Source organism: Rutilus rutilus (genome assembly GCF_951802725.1).
Source record: "Rutilus rutilus genome assembly, chromosome: 22".
NCBI lineage: Eukaryota > Metazoa > Chordata > Actinopteri > Cypriniformes > Leuciscidae > Rutilus > Rutilus rutilus.
Genome location: NC_140227.1, coordinates 26164472 through 26180878, shown reverse-complemented (window position 1 = coordinate 26180878; position 16407 = coordinate 26164472). Strand labels below are relative to the sequence as shown.

Below are 16407 nucleotides of genomic sequence, written 5' to 3'. Positions count from 1 at the left end.
TACTAGGGCTGGCTATTGACAAATTTCACAATTCGATTCAATTTGGTTTCACAAGCTAGCAATTGGATTCGATTCTGATTAGATTCAATTCTATATATTGATTTATTTGGGGCCTATCAGGTACAGTACATTGAAAATTTACTGTAAGAAAAAATGTCTCTCTCAATTAATGCTGTAAACCAAGGTTCCTCATATCCGGTCCTGGAGGGCCACTACAAGTCAAACACACCTGAATAAGCTAGACAAGGTCTTCTAGCTTTTCTAGCTGACTAATGAGTTCTTGGACATTAATTGGCTTTCATGAGGTAAATGTGATGTTATGTGACATTGTTTACAAGCTGTTTATTGATGGCTTTTTTTTAAGTTGGAACAGTGATTGAGCGACTACATGAGATTACGGTAAGTTCAGTTGTACTGTATCTTTTTTTAACATACCTTCTGATGTTCATTCATCTTTAGTTCGTGCTGTAACTAGTAGTAAAGCGGAAGAAATGATTGGTTCAACTGCGCTTAGGGCTGGGCGATATATCGATATAAAAAATATATCGATATATTTTTGAAATGCGATATGGAATTAGACCATATCGCGTATATCGATATAGTTCAAATTTGCGCTGTGATCCTTGCTCCCCGCGCCTCATTTTCCACTCTGCGTGCGTGTTTAGAGCATGTTATGTTATGAGAGGCGAATCATGACTACTTCAGAAAACCCAGCACAATAGGAACTACCAGGCAGTGACATAAGTGTACGCTGAGATAAAGTTTTTCACCTCAGAAAAACTGACTTTCTTGTCCTGTCAGCCGTTCTCGTAGCGCACACTCTTCAATTGCACGCGCAAATGCAGCGGCGCGCGCTGTATCGCCTCACGCCGCACTGTATCAAGTGCAAAAGAAACTACGAGCATGCAACGCCGTTACGTTGTAAATTACACGAAATAAAAGTAATGCAGGTATGATTTTCATTCGATTCACCAGGAGCAGTTTCCATGTTTCATTAACAGTTATTGTTAATATTGTGTATTCACCATGGTAACTGTCGTTTCCATATTAACCCCAAAATGCTATTTTATGCCTAAATGTTATTTTTTTATATTTTTAAATGACTGTAGTGGCTCATACCAACATTGTATTAACAAAAACTAGTTTGGGACTGCTATTTAATAACTTTAGCATAGGCCTAATGTTTATTTATTAGTAGCCTACTAGTCTTTACTAGGCTATTAGTCATATTCTTACAATTTATGTTATATATATATATGTGTATATGTATGTATCAATGTATATATATAGGCAAATTATATAACATGTTTACACAAAATTTGTTTACATATATATATATATATATGTATATATTCAATGTAAACTTTGATAATCATAATTAATAAATCGTAATTACAATTTGAAGGGAATAATCGCCAATTATGATTTTTGTCATAATCGTGCAGCCCTAACTTAGGTGAAGAAACCTGTTTATTATTTATTCATTTCATTTTGCAACTGTTCACTGAAATAGCTGGTTTCAATAAAACTACTTGTGACGTCATATTTGGCTTTGACTGAACATGCTCTTACTTTGCGGAAAAAATATCGGGATATATATCGTATATCGATATTCAGCCTAAATATATCGCGATATGACTTTTGGTCCATATCGCCCAGCCCTAACTGCGCTCCATGCAATCTTTCACGCCACATTATAAAGAGCGCCAAAAAAGATGGCGATAGCTCGAGAGAAGTCTAGGGTCTCACTCCAGTCTACGGGAAATTAGCCCCCCCCTCTCTTTGGATCAACACAATTTACACAAATGACATATTTAGATCAAAACGGCGAATTTTGCCGAAAAGCAACTAGTTTGCAAGTATGATATAGACCAAAGTTTAACAATTTTTTTTATATTTAGCCTCCACAAGATGATGTTTCTCCCAATCCAGCCCTCAACCACCCCTGATGAATCACACAGAAATGCATCTGATCTCTGTCTGGTGGACAAGACTCTTGAACTAGTTTACAGGGTTTCCTTAACAGGCTAATCAACTAGTCGTTCAGACAACCCACTGACTTATCGACTTGAAAATACATAGTTTAGCACATCCCTCAAATACACCATAAACAAGAAAGGGAAAGATTCACACTTGAGGAATGTCTCCAACAGATCTCCCTCTCTTACTAATTAAACGTGATGGAGAGATGTTGTTAGCTTCTCTCACAGCACTTTACAGCTCTAATCCCAGAGCGGAAACACAATCCATCTCTCCCTTCACCCGTCTAATTAAACTACACACTGCTGCGACAAAAAAAAAGAAAGAATCTGTATTGTTTTTAAGAAGCCATATTCCTCACTTCATTTTCTGCATCATGAGTGCTGCTTTTTTAAGATGCTGTGACGAGTTAAAAGAAGTTCGACTTTTAAAAACACGTCTCGAGACTCCTGCATCCTACTTCCTTACATTCAGACAGTTAACCCTGTAGATTCAGTGAATGACCGTAAATCTAGACTATCAGTGATTCTAAAATATAGTGAGGATAAATCTGTGCTGATAGAGATCAGTGTTTCTCCAAAGCCTCAGGTGGATCAGATGCACTGAACATACTGCTGCCTTCAGGCTGTTCTCTAGACATCCTAGATAGCAAGCTACTGTAACACTCTCACTTGCTCATTCTCTTTTTTTCCTTTACACTTTGCAAGTTTTGAGAATCGGTGCTTAGCAGAATAAAAGATTTATTGTGCGATGTTTGATCTGTTGTCTTTTACAGGACACAGAACAACAGAACAGTAAGAATAAGCTTTAGTTTTCTTTGTCTTACTCTCATGTGGCCAGTGGACTGTTCATGTGAGTATCTAATGGATTTCACACAACGAGGAAAACAAGAGGTGGCTGGAATCACTATTTGTAATCTGATTGCCTAGCTTTATGCAATTTTTGCAGGTCACAGTGCACAAGTTTCATCATAAAAAAAATAATAAAAAAAAATCAAGTTGCATTTGAAAATTCTCAGGCTCGTACAATACCGTTAAAATATATATATTTTTAAAGAAGTTAATACTTTTATTCAGAAAGGATGTTACAAAATGATCATCTGAGGCTGGTGGGCCTCTGTACAGTGTTCCACACAGGCTCAGATCTATCTCAGGGTGTGTGTGTGATTTATTTGCTGAGGTAATGCTGTGTGTACTCACCGCTCTGCCACTGTCGTCATATTCAATCTTGAGGTTGCTCATGGCTTTAATGATGGCCATGATGGACTGGATGGTGTTACTGTAGACCACCGCTCGATACTGCTTGCACTCTTCCTCCGAGTAGCCATCCTCATGGATAATCCTGCAAAACGGACACCCAGACGATCAATCGATCAGTGTTGTACAGGATATTTAGCTATCATTGTTTTGCTGTGACGTTATACATTATATATAATGAACACATTCAATTTATAAAAAGTGACAATAAAAATGTGTTACAAAAAAAAACTATTCAAAATAAATGCTGGTCTTTTGAACTTTCTATTTATAAAATAATTCTGAAAAAAATGTATCATGGTTTACACAAAGATATTAAGCTAATGCTCTGGCTTATGGAGATGCAAGCGAGTCAGTTCACTCTGTCACTCTTGGCATACAGATGGCATACAAATCACCTGAGGGGATTCTCTCGGGTATAACTAAGCACAACTAGGTTCTAGAGTAATTTTTTAATAATGTAATTCTATTATAACAGAATAAATGTTGCTATTATGAGTGCGTGCGTGTCGGGGTGCATTCAGTAATGAGATGGAGTAGTAAACATTTGTGTGTAGTGATTAGAGTGTAAAACTACTTTGGGAAACAGAGGCGCAAGAAGAGCAGCAGAGGTCAAGGTCAGATAAACAGTATTATCTGCTTCCAGGGGCCTGACTACACGCACACTCCCACATCCACAGCTGTTTATGGGAGCGCGAGCTAAGATGACATGCAAGTTAACAGCATTTTTAGCCTTTAGTGTTATGGTTGCAACAATCCTTATGTTAAAAAATTATATCTAGGTAGGCAGCTTGCTCGGTTTTGAGACATACCATCTATCTGTAAGACCTGAAAACACTCTTCTCAAGTACGCCAACAAGGCAAACACGGTTTCATGTATTATTATTGTCACAAGGGGTGCTAGAGCAAGAATTTATGTAAACTGTCCTCCATTATTGCTTTTCTGTTATGGTTAAATAAACTTGCTGAACAACTTGCACTAATTAAAGTCGGCATGAAAAAGAAATTCACCCCATATATTCTCAAAAGTCATGTTATTGATCTTATTGTTAGTGATTCATCCATGCCTGCATTTAATAAAAAACATCAAAATGTCACAACTCAATCCTTCAGTTAAACAACAGAGTTCTCTCTGGTGATGTATGTTGAATTTCTTTTCTATTCTATTCAATTGACTAGCTAGCGGCCTTAGAACTGATTCACTGAAGCTGTGAAAATGAAATGAATGATTCTAAACTAGACTTGGAGCTCAGGGGTTTGTGTATGAGTATGTGCACTTTGAGTTCATTTATCAGGGGCAAAAGAAAAATCCCAATGTGCCATGTGAACGAACGTGTGTGCGTATTTGAGTTATTTTCTTTTTCAACATTTTCTAATTGTAGAGTTGCAGCTGCTCCCTCTCATATCATCCACACCAGCATTAACAACTGTCTGAAAGCGAGTGGAGAGAAAATTGTCGATTCACTCACTTCATCTGTTTTACGATGGTGCTCTTCCCCGATTCTCCAGCACCTGTGACAGAAACACAAAACAAACGGGGTTAAAAAACACACTCATGCACCCATTTCATCTTCAGACAGGAAAGCAAGCACACAGTCAAAGTTTTTTCCTCCGTCTAGTCAGAGTCTTAGTGCTAATGCCCAACCTGCAGTGTGTGTGTGTGTGTGTGTGTGTGTGCAGCCTATACTTTCAGTAACTCAAGTCTTGCTGACTTAGCTGTCGATCTTCAGCATTCCATTCTCTGCCAGACCTGGTGTTTATCAAGTTTGGCCTTTAATGGAGATGTCTGAGTGCTTCACAAACAGGAAACGAGGTCTTATCAATGTAATTTCCACAGGCCTGTGGGGGCATGCTACTCATTTGGCATCTAACTCCCTCATTTGAACATTAAATAAACACACAAAACATAACGGCCATACGCAAGAATCAAAAAGCTCCGACAAGCACCTATTAACATCTCAAAAACAAACATGCATCAGATGCAGACTGGCACATTTGCGCTCAGGGAAACATGTTTGTGTCACATGACATGCAGCTCCGAGATAGAGCGCTGCCCCCGGCAGTCAGTCTGAGACCCTCTTACACAACTCTAAACCCAGCTTACGCTCTAAACTGAGCGGAAACCATGAAATGCTGCCCTCAAACTCCAATGAAAAAGTATCAGAAGATAATAAAGAGATGAGTGTGAGTGGTAGGGATGGGCATTTCAAGCAAAAATAATATTCGAAGATCGCTGGGAATTATTCGAAAATCGCACCCCTCCCCCACATGCTCACCAGTAAAACGGTGTTCGCTCAAATCCCGCTCCAACATTAAATTTCTCTGTAGCCTACGTGTTGTATCCATTAAAAAAACATTTAGTATCATATTCATGTTTAAATAATATAAATGTTCGTTTTTTTTATTTCATCTATGTTGATTATATGAAAAGTGAACAGCATGAGAGATAGGATCATAAGATAAGCGATGTATCTGGATGGAGTGGGTCAGACATGATTTCGACCACTTCATTTAATTTTGTTTTGTAGAAAACCTTTCTTTAAAGTGAATTTTGTTTTGTATAGATTGTATCTTAATTTTAATCAATGTTTCATCAAACAATTGCCTGGATTTAATAAATAAGAAGCAAATATAGCAGACACTATAATCAGGACATGGAGGCGCCGGCGCGATAACTTGCACTGCACGTGAACTGGAGCTCGTCTCATGAATGAACCGAAACTCAGCGTAGAAATATGCAGAAAGCTTGAAATCTCTAGGCCTACTTTTAAACAAAACAATTCAAAACGAAAATAAACAGACTACTCTCTGCTTACGTAATCCGAATGAAATGTGCATTTCTCTCTATAGGCGCGTTCACTACTGCGAAGATGGCGAGTCAGCATCGTCAAATTCTTTGCATCCGAGTCCAACATGGCACAAAAAAAAGCTAGTTTATTAATAAACAATTAAAATGTCCCCTTGCTATATATGACATTCATAATCGAATATTCGAAAATCGTGACTCATCACTAGTGTGTTGTAGGATCTCAAAAGATACAGAGTTCAAAATCCTGGTGTTAGCACACCTGCCAACATGCCACACTCTCAACACCCACTTTTTCTATGTGAAGAGACAACTTCACACTTGAGCAGCTGGTGTCAACACCTAAAACATGCAAAATCTGATCTCTCACACCGTACGGAGACAGCAGTCGTTCAAACTTTAGTCATGCGTCAGTTTGTGGCTTTCATTTGAGAGATTTTTGCTGCTACTGCACGTTTAGAATGTTAGCATTGAAGGGTCATGAAACCCTAAAATGTTTAGTTTTTTTTAATCACAGATATGTACAGTTTCGCATATCACTGAAAATAATGATATCACTCATTACGTTGATTATTTTTGTTGTTGTTTTTTGAAACCACTTTTCTGGTTTAAAAAGCAAAATTGAACCAACGTCACCTAATGAAAGCTATTTGTTTCGGAGTGGTGACTGGCAGAAGAGTACGCATCAGTTTCTGAGCTTTTCTACTAATTATATGAGATATACATGTACAAATACATGAGAATGAACTCTTTCAGTCCAATCACAGTGCTGTATTACTCATGAGATCGCATTACAGGAGAGAATTCAAATCATTCCAAACAAACTGATGCACAACAGAGGTTTATTGTTCAAATTAAAACATGAAAGAAATTGTGATATTCCCTGTAGATATCCTACTGTATAATAGTAATAGTTTAGATAGGTCACTACTATAACAATAACTATAAAGATTTAATAATTGTTCTAATTCTATAACAATAGGGAACATCACACCACAGCTGTAACGATAATGACACAGAGGAATGATATCGACAAATAACAACAGACAACCAATCAGAATCCACGGCTTTACAGAGCTCAAGCATTTAAAGAGGCAGACGACATGACTTTGTTTATTATACATGCCAACTGCAGTGATCATGCATTGGTGTGGATGGATATAGTTATAATTATCTAAATAGTTATGACTCTCATTAACTTTTTTCAAAAAAAAAAAAAAAAAAATCCTACTTTATATTTTAAAGATTTTAATAAACAAATCGAACTCAAACGCAAGCTGTGAACTCCTATTGTGCTCAATCCCTTAGAGGACAGACAGGAGACGGGATGGCCCGCATGGGAAAATGAATGCCTGTATGAATCACCCCATCTATTGTGTATTAGTATTCATACAACTAGTGTTGTGCACCTGCAGGATGTGGCCGTGTATGTTTTAGTTATTGTCTGTGAATAAAACATTGGCGACACTTCCACGGAATATGTTTTAAGCCATAACAAAAGACAAAGGTCGTTGCATGAGCAACACTCAACCGAACAGAAGTTGTGTGATGGATTACCTGCAAAACTAAGGATCTTAAATGAGCAACACACTGAAGCATGCTACATCTCTCCGATTTGTCCAATTATGGTTATAGATCCTTTGTCGGGTCTCAGAACTGAAATTTGTGTGCCATCTCCCACAAAACTCATTTTAAACATTACCAGTGATTCCACTGGGACAGTAATAGTGTTTATCCTGTTTCTAAGAGTATTTATTATATGGCCTGGATTTTCATGCACACTATCATTTAAACCAAACCTGTTTTCACTTTATGAGCTAACGTCCAAAGCAATATGCACATCTTGGCCAGAATGTTCACTTGCTGTAGTTTTTCCTTAAGAATAATAATAATTAAAAAAATCCAAAGATTAATCTCCACAATTTATCAGTATCAACATAACTTAAAAATAATTATCATGAAAAAAAACAGCGGGATTTGCTATTTGCTAAAATTAAATAAATTAATAATAATAATAATAATAATAATAATAATAATAATAATAATAATAAAAAAAAAACTCTACCAAAAATATTGGCCATTTCATGTTGACTCAAGACCTCCAGATGTGCGCAAATGGCCTGGTATCAGGTGTTGTTTATGCTGTCCAAACCACAACGCATCACATGGTTGCGGTACCTCGGATCTGAGGGAAAGCGTGGGCGTGTGAATGACAGCATGGGTACGCTAATGAGAGGTGCACCAATACAGTACAGCAATGTGCAAGTGAGCTCAGGTGTCTACTCCTGATCTGGGGCCAGTGCGTCTGGCTGAGTTTTTATGGTCAATATGGTCTGAGGCACACACACACAGGTTCACAGTGAAGACGAGAATAATTTGGTTCTGTTGCTGCAGCTGCGACCCAGGTTACAGCAGTGCACATCTGTCTTATTTTTTTAGGTTGGTCTTCGCCTAACCAGTTTTACAGTCTCTCAGCTGCAGCTCTTAACTTATGAAATCATAAGCAAGTAATTGACTTATTTAAAATGCTAAGATCATGTGTGTGATGATCAAACAGACTTAAGTTCTTGCTCTCTCGCTCTTACTTCATTCGTCCTTTGGGTTTTTGCATTGAATGCTCTAGAAGCTCACAGTTCTCCGCTCTTTGTGGCGCGGTTGCTAGGCATTAGCTCCTTTCTGCTCAAATTCTGGGAATCTCCAGGCCTTCACAAGCAGAGCGTGATCTCTCTGACTGTTCACTTAATAAATTCATCTCACTCTTCTCCGTTCTCCTCTTCTCTCTGGGACTAGACTAATAACAATGCTGGACCAATAATCTGAAGGGAGCCTTTATACAAAATACATTACAAAATATATATATAAATGGGTAGTTAACAAAAAACCTGTCCATGAGCTTTTTTTCCCCAATAAACAAGCATCAAGAAATTAGGTTTTAATAAATATGAATGTGTCAGAGCTGTGATGCAATGGACTGTGCACATGCTCTGGAAAATAATATTATTTAAAAAAGATATACAATTATAGCATGTCATTCCACAGGAGGCCAACTTGCCCTCAACAATTAAATGCCAATTAGCCACATTTTACTTTTACCATATTGAAGTCACATGCAGTTCCCTTTGTAAAACAGTCTGAGGATCCATTAGACAAGACTTGAATGACTGAACTAAAAGCTTGAGAGCTGAAACACAAAACAAGCCATTTCCATTAGGTTTCTCTGTGCAGAGTGATGTTAAATGAACAAAAAGTCTCACTGCTCTCACAAAAACAACACTGCTTGCACTCGATGTTAGTTAACCGTTTCAACGTAGGAGGCCTGTGATTATCAAAAAAAAAAAAACTATTTATGAATTATGTACTATTTGACAAAATATAAGAACACCCTGACAAATGCACATACACGCTCACAAACCGAATACTTTGGATTAATGAAGCGAAGGTTTAATAAGTGCTGAACATCACTGCAGTGTCTCTTGGGCCATCTGAAATGTTACACGCCTGCTAAAACAACCCGCTGGATAATGAATCGGCAATGACAGAGCTGTTCTGAAACCAGTCAAACACTTCTAATGTGGTTCACCCTGATCAATGCACCGGAGACTAGACCGCAGACTGATGATGCCCCGCAGATGGGCGAGTCTGATTGTTTTTATGCCCCCGTTTATATCTACTAAATGGATCAAACTGTCAGCTGTTTATTGGGCTGTCTGAAAAATGTATTATTTGATAGCCTTAATTTTTTCCCCAAGGTTGGTTTATTGCCCAGTGGTCATATCAATAGAGTTAGGAAATGTTGTTCTTAACAAGACTGAGACAAAAGTTCAAATGTGTCGCATTTGTTTGGTGGTTTCACAGGCTATTAAACACATTCGTAATACCTGAAACTCCAACACACACACACCATTCTTTGGTGACGTAGTGAGAAGTTTGTGTGTTCAGTAAACAAGCTTTTATTGGTCTGTGGGTGAGACACCTTCAAAACGGCTGCACCTGCTGGTCAACGGTAACACACACTAGCTCTGTCAAAAACCTAGTGTGCTACTTACAAGGCAGACAGCAAATTAAAGCTTTATTGCAGACACAGGTCCAGATAACACATCATACAGTACAAAAAGGAAATACAAAATATACATAAAAATTCCATATAAGCCTATAGGATATACAGGCTATTGCACCAATGTCGTCTTAACCTAGAAGTGTATCAAAGACAGCACCCTAAAATAGAGACTAAATAGGAATCTTCTACACATGCGGCTGATTTCAGTGGAGTTTGGTGTGAATATGTAGCACAGAACATAATACTCTAAAGTAGGATAAGAAGGTTAAAATATATAGCACTCAAACAACAGACTGGCTACTGAGTACTGAGGAGAGTAATGGCTACTGAACAATGTCTTACTAAAAATGACTCGCTGTTTCATCGCTAAAAACAACCACAGGATAATGAATCGGCAATGACATAGCTGTTCTGAAACCGGTCCAAGACTTTGGCTGTTTCTCAATTCCAAGAACGCAGAGAACGGACTTGTGTTCTCGTGGAGACCGGTCTTGCCAAGCTTCCTTGGAAGAACGAACTCGGAACCGGCAGCAATGACTTCTGGGACACCAGGCGAGTACTAGCTCAAGTCTGCATTCGATGCATCCTCGGTATCAAGAACACATCCGGGTTCTTTCATGCGTCCTCTGTACTTGCTTTCTTGAGAATTGGGTCTGAACTTCGACGGTTAATGATGACGTAAAACGAGAACACAAGGACGCAAGATCGCTGAAGAACGCATATTGAGAAACACCCTTTGTGTCCACAAACGTGCGCAGTGTGAAAGCCCCCAAAGAAATATCTCCAAACCTAAAACGAAATCCAGAAGGAAAAATAACTACGGAGCTCTGGAAACCACATTAGAGTGCACCTAAATCACATCTAAACAGCTTCCACAACATCTCACACGTGTGTATTAGTGGAAGTATGATGTAACACGTTGGGAAACGCAGACTAGAAACAAAAGACTCTTTCCACGCTTGGCTCCTAAGATGCCAAAAAGAGTCACGTAGCCATTGTCCCAGAGTCCCCTGTTTCTTACAGTTTCCACCCAGGGAGGGAAATCCATGCCAGTCCAGTCTGCTTGGGGCCATCCTGCTCCCTATAGCCCTTATGGAGCTACAAATGGCCCGTATGTGTGTGTGTGTGTGTGTGTGTATGTATATCGGAGGGGGTGGAAAGAGAAGGACAAAGAGGCCAGTGTCAATGTGGCTCTGGTTGTGGTGACAGCATTGCCACTGTTTACCATCATTTAGGTCACAATTACAGCTGAACCAGCCTCACAAACACACAAACACACACACACACCCCTGTTAGAGCCTCAACACCCCAGGCCTCCATCAGCACCGCAAAACTCTTCATTCAAACAGAAAGTAAGCAGCAAACATGGACAGAATATAATAGTGCTTGCATGGGCCCACTGCACTATTAGGCTTATCGTGATTGTCATCAAAAAGAGGCGTTAACAGCCTCTAGTCCACAGCTGCATCAATCAGTTTGGGTCCTTTAAAAAGTACAGCTCTGAAAGTTCAACAAAGTGCTGTGTCAGATTTTACAAGCTCAGCAGCAGCAGTAATGAACTCCTAATCGGGCTGTTTTCATGAGACTGAGATAATCGCCATTGAGTTGTTCTATAATTTAGGGTGGTTGGTTCTTTATTCCTAGCCTGCGGTCGGGTCTTGGCTATCTTGTGCTGCACCAACCAGTCTGGTCTGGTCTGATATGACAGGCTGTTCAGATGGTGTGATGTTTTAATATTCCAATTGTTTTTTTCTACAGGCTTTTATACTGACTTGACTTTCTCCAGTCCCGTTTTCTGTTTGTGAGGTGAACAGTATTACCTTACATGACCAAGCGATGTCAAAACCACAGGAATGAAGAAGTTTAGCCTGTGGCATCTCGCCAAAGCTGCCATGACCACAAATATTATAATACCTGCAATGGTTAGAGGGTGAATCTCATGAAGAAATGGCCAGCTCATACTTGACCCCAAAAATCAGCAGAATTGAATTTTAATAATTAACAAAATCATTATTAAATTCACTAAATTATTCATTAAAATTATATTTTTCCATTTTTAGGACAATTAAAACTAAATTCTTAATACTGTAATAATGAAAATCATTTTTAAATGAAAAGCTGCTAAAGTAAAACAAATACATTATGTATAAACGTTAACATTTCTATAACCTTTTCATATTACAGTACAGAGAATGAGTTTTTTCTTAACAGTAACGAGAAAAATGTAATAAAAACTGTCAAATATATACATCAATAAATATATCTCAATGATCCTAAAAATAAGCTTAATTTTATTCATACAAAATGTATTTTTTTAATAATGCCTCTTTTGTTCTTGACCGGTTTCTTGAGATTCACCCTTGTGGGGAAGAGCCGAAATTAATTTTTTCCCCCAGTGCAGAGATATACCAAAAGATGACGTGTTTTGATCCTTTATGGTGAGACGGTTAAACGGTTAAGGTTAGATGTGGGTGGGGAGGAAGCAGGTCCTAGTTTAGGGAATAACGGAACAAAGGGTCTGAGCAGAAAGCATTTCCTCCAAATCCCATAAGGACACAGACAGAGAGAGAGAAAGAGAGATATTGCCAAGAGTTCCTCCTGCCTCTAGCACTTCCACGTCTGTGGTCGAACAGAGCCAGGATGCAGGAGGTCCAAACACTGAACAAATTTCCCAAGGAAGAAATAATAATTATTGATTAGAGGTGAGACGAGATTTCTAGTCGAGGTGAAAAGCTGTCTCGCGATATTAAGTGTGAGGGTGAAATCGGGATAGAATATGGCACCGCTACGTTTACATTACGCCTCCAATGTCGTTTAGCTTTTTATAGAAATAAAAACCATTTCATTCATTTGGATAACGGTTGCTTCAATTCCATCCAGCTCATCCAACACGAGCTGCAGATTCGTACGTAGTGCAGCAGGAATCAGAGTTCACGGATCACGTGACGAGAGTAAGTGATGAAATAACTGACAAGACCATGGCAGAGGCCTAAGCGTCTGTAAAAAGCGGCTGTCTGATGCATGCGAATATCTGCCAATATGAAAGCTATCTTAGGCTGGGCTGTGTTAGCTGTAAACATCTCTTAGCTCGGTATCATGCTCGAAGAAAAATTTGGTCTCTAATTGCACTTTGAATATTGAGAGAGCACTTTTTGATTATGGCTTTGTGAAAACCGTGTTATTCATTTTTATTCGTATACTGTTTTTATTTCTTTGATCAATTTGTGGAAAGGAGTTCATTTAGGAGATCAAAAGTTGTAGAAGCTCACAAATCATGTGCATGTACAGGAGAGAAGCCAGACAGCTGAGTTTGTGGCAAAACCTTTTACAGTGCTTGAGTATTGTTGTCTTTTACTGCATATGATAATTCATACTCAGAAAGCAGAACTGAAATGACATTTTATTATTATTCATAATTCAGAGATTCATCCAGAATGTAAAATCAATGTCCAGAAGTTTGACATTTAAAGAAAAGATGATGGATGAATATTTTCCATTCTTCAAGCACACAGAGGTAACACAAGAGAGAGGCAAAGAGATGAAAACACATGGCATCTTTTCAAGACTCATGTACTAAGAATACAGCTCACACCGCTGGATGGAGATGCCATAGAGAAATAAAGAAGAAATGGCTGCTACATGAAAACACTAGCATAATGAGGCTGTCTTTGTTAAAGAAACACTAAGACAGATTCTGGTCTCATGTTCCTCCTTCCATGAAAGCCTATGCAAGCCTTCAATGAAAGAATTTTTAGTGTCCACAAGGTGAAAATTGTAGGTACTTAGAAAAGTAATAGCATACCTCTCCTCAAACAAACCACATGATTTGAGGTATCATGCCCATAGCAAAAAAATGGTGCAAAACAAGTTATCTGGCCAAAGCTGAATAGGAGTTAATGGTTTGCTCAACACAAATTTGTTAAAAATACAGTGCTAAAGCTGAAGTCAATAAATCAGCGAGAAATCAATAGGACCCCAGGCAGTGTCTAGCATGAGCAGTGAGGTAGGAGTTCAAACTGAGGCCTCACACAGACTTCAAGAGACGACTAAGGAAAGAAAAGCCCGAATTACCATAGCCGCGTTTCCACTGTCGGGCCAGGGCCGGGCCGTGCTAGTGCGTGCCAGGGCCAGTCGCGTTTCCACTGTCACTTCCGGGGCTTGATCGGGGCTTACTCGGGGCCAACGGCCAGGATTTCTGGCCCGTCGAATACCTTGGGCCAGCTCGGGCTAGAGGAGTGGTTACCAACAGAGGAGGAATTTACCGTTGGGAGACGGCAGCGCCGGATGATTCTGTCAGCATTTAAGACTTAAAAATAAAATAATTTAAATCGCGTTCATGTTTGAATGCCTTCTGTTTGTGATGCAAAAGACTATGCGCGCTAGCCGTTACCATAGTAAACATAGTAAACGCTTGAAGATACGCATAGTAAAAAAAAACAACATAGCGAACGCTTGAAGAAATCAGACCAATCTTAAAGGCTATCACAGTCATGTTTTTATTTTATCTGTCATAGCCTACGTCTCGTCTCTTTAAAACGGACTATCAAAAAATAAAGTAACTTTTTTTTCGGGAGCTTCCTCTGTTTCTCTGACTGAAAATATCTGTATGGGAGTCGAGAGAGTGCTAAAGCTCCTCAGGTCGTATGGCATATATTTGTAGAAATTATAATTTTGTCTAAATGTGATGTAAATATGTCCTGTAACTAAGTTACCAGATAAAGAAACAGACGCGACTGAAAAAGTAAGTGTGTCCTCTTTCTTTTGTGAAATAGACCTAACGGTAATTTATTTCTGCGTGACTAATGTGCAATTTTTACATAATTTTTACATAAATTAATTCATTATGATCAATGTATCACTTTTTATTGTAAACCTGTGGTAAAACATCGATGCTTGGGTTTTAAATATTCAAGTAGCTGCTAAACAAACAAACAAAAAAGCTAGCAAACGGCCGCTTTTATCGTGTTTGTTTTCAACGCTGTTTCCAGTGATTTCTGATTAGTTTTCTGATAAAACTTCCATTTGTTGGTGAAATGATGGGTTAGTGTGACGTTGTCCCAGAGAGGCGTGTTACGGGCGTGTTTTAGTGAAGCGTTGGGGAGCTCCTGGCCCGACAGTGGAAACGCATGCCCGGTGCTATTGGCCCGAGGCTATTAGCCCGGCACGGCCCGTTTAAAGCCCTGGCCCGGCCCTGGCCCGACAGTGGAAACGCGGCTCATGTGTGCGAGTCACACAACAGCAATGACCTTAGATCGGTTTCATTTAGAAGCATGACGGTCATTCTCATGACCTGTGACCATGCGTACACTTCACCACATGCACTTTCAGAAACCCACATCACATGTGCCCTTGACAATCAAATCAAAATAATGAGGGATAAACACTAAAAAGAACTGAAAAAAAATCTGATTATTCTCCAGCTGGAACATCTGCATTTTCTTCCAGCCCATGAGATGTTTAATTAAAGAACCGCAGTGTTTCTAATGACTCTAACAGGTCCACTGAGAGGCGTGTTGATGTAAATAAAGTGCTTGGTTAGAGGTTATGCGCGGAGTAATATCTATTAAACACCTGTCTTTGGGCCCTTGTGAATGTATGTGTGTTTGTCTGGGCAAAGCATGACACTGGTCTCATTAATCTAGGCAGGCAGCAGAAGGACGGAGCATTGTGTGTGTGTGTGTGTGTGTGTGAGAGAGTCTCAAAGCAAGCAAGCAGTAGCCCAGAGGCCTTGAAGTCTCCTGGCAGACGGCAGATCTCCCCTGAGCTCTCCAGTCGAACTCATCTAAGAAACCCTCTTATCACATACAAAAACACATCAGACGCATCTAAAAGCTTTATATCCATCAGCGAGGAGCAAAACTTACTGACAACGAAACTCTATCACAAACAAACACATGCTGTTCTCCTCCCACTTGTGTTACCTAAAGGCTCAGCCACATGCCCACAAATCATTCAGACTAGGGATGGGCATTTTGCACAAATATTCCATTTGAATATTCGGACTCATAAAAATCGAATATTCGTTTATTTAAATGACGTTTAACGAATTTTTTTTTTTTTTTTAAGTTTAAGTTTTTTAAAAGTTTTTGTCACCATTTCTGAACAAGCTTAGGCAATATACACAACAAGCTTACAATAAGGTTTTCTTTTAGTTGAAAACAAACAGCCTGATCTCATCCCAAGGCGTCATATAATGACACTTTTGACATTTCGTCTACATCCAACGCACATGGCACCCTTTAGCGTCAATATGAGACGCAGATAGATATGGGCCAGAAGGCGCCTCCTAGCGGTCTAACCCTAACCCT

General features: G+C 39.1%; 1 protein-coding gene across 1 annotated transcript in view; it reads right to left on the bottom strand.

The window, feature by feature from the left end:
* gnai2a (guanine nucleotide binding protein (G protein), alpha inhibiting activity polypeptide 2a) overlaps positions 1 to 16407 on the bottom strand; it is a 72349-nt gene that overhangs the window by 12686 nt on the left and 43256 nt on the right. Inside the window, exons 2-3 of the mRNA XM_084395324.1 lie at positions 4706 to 4748; positions 3180 to 3321 (exon numbers count right to left, since the gene is read on the bottom strand). Of these exons, the coding sequence (XP_084251450.1) occupies positions 3180 to 3321; positions 4706 to 4748 (185 nt within the window). The remainder of the gene's footprint in view (positions 1 to 3179; positions 3322 to 4705; positions 4749 to 16407) is intronic.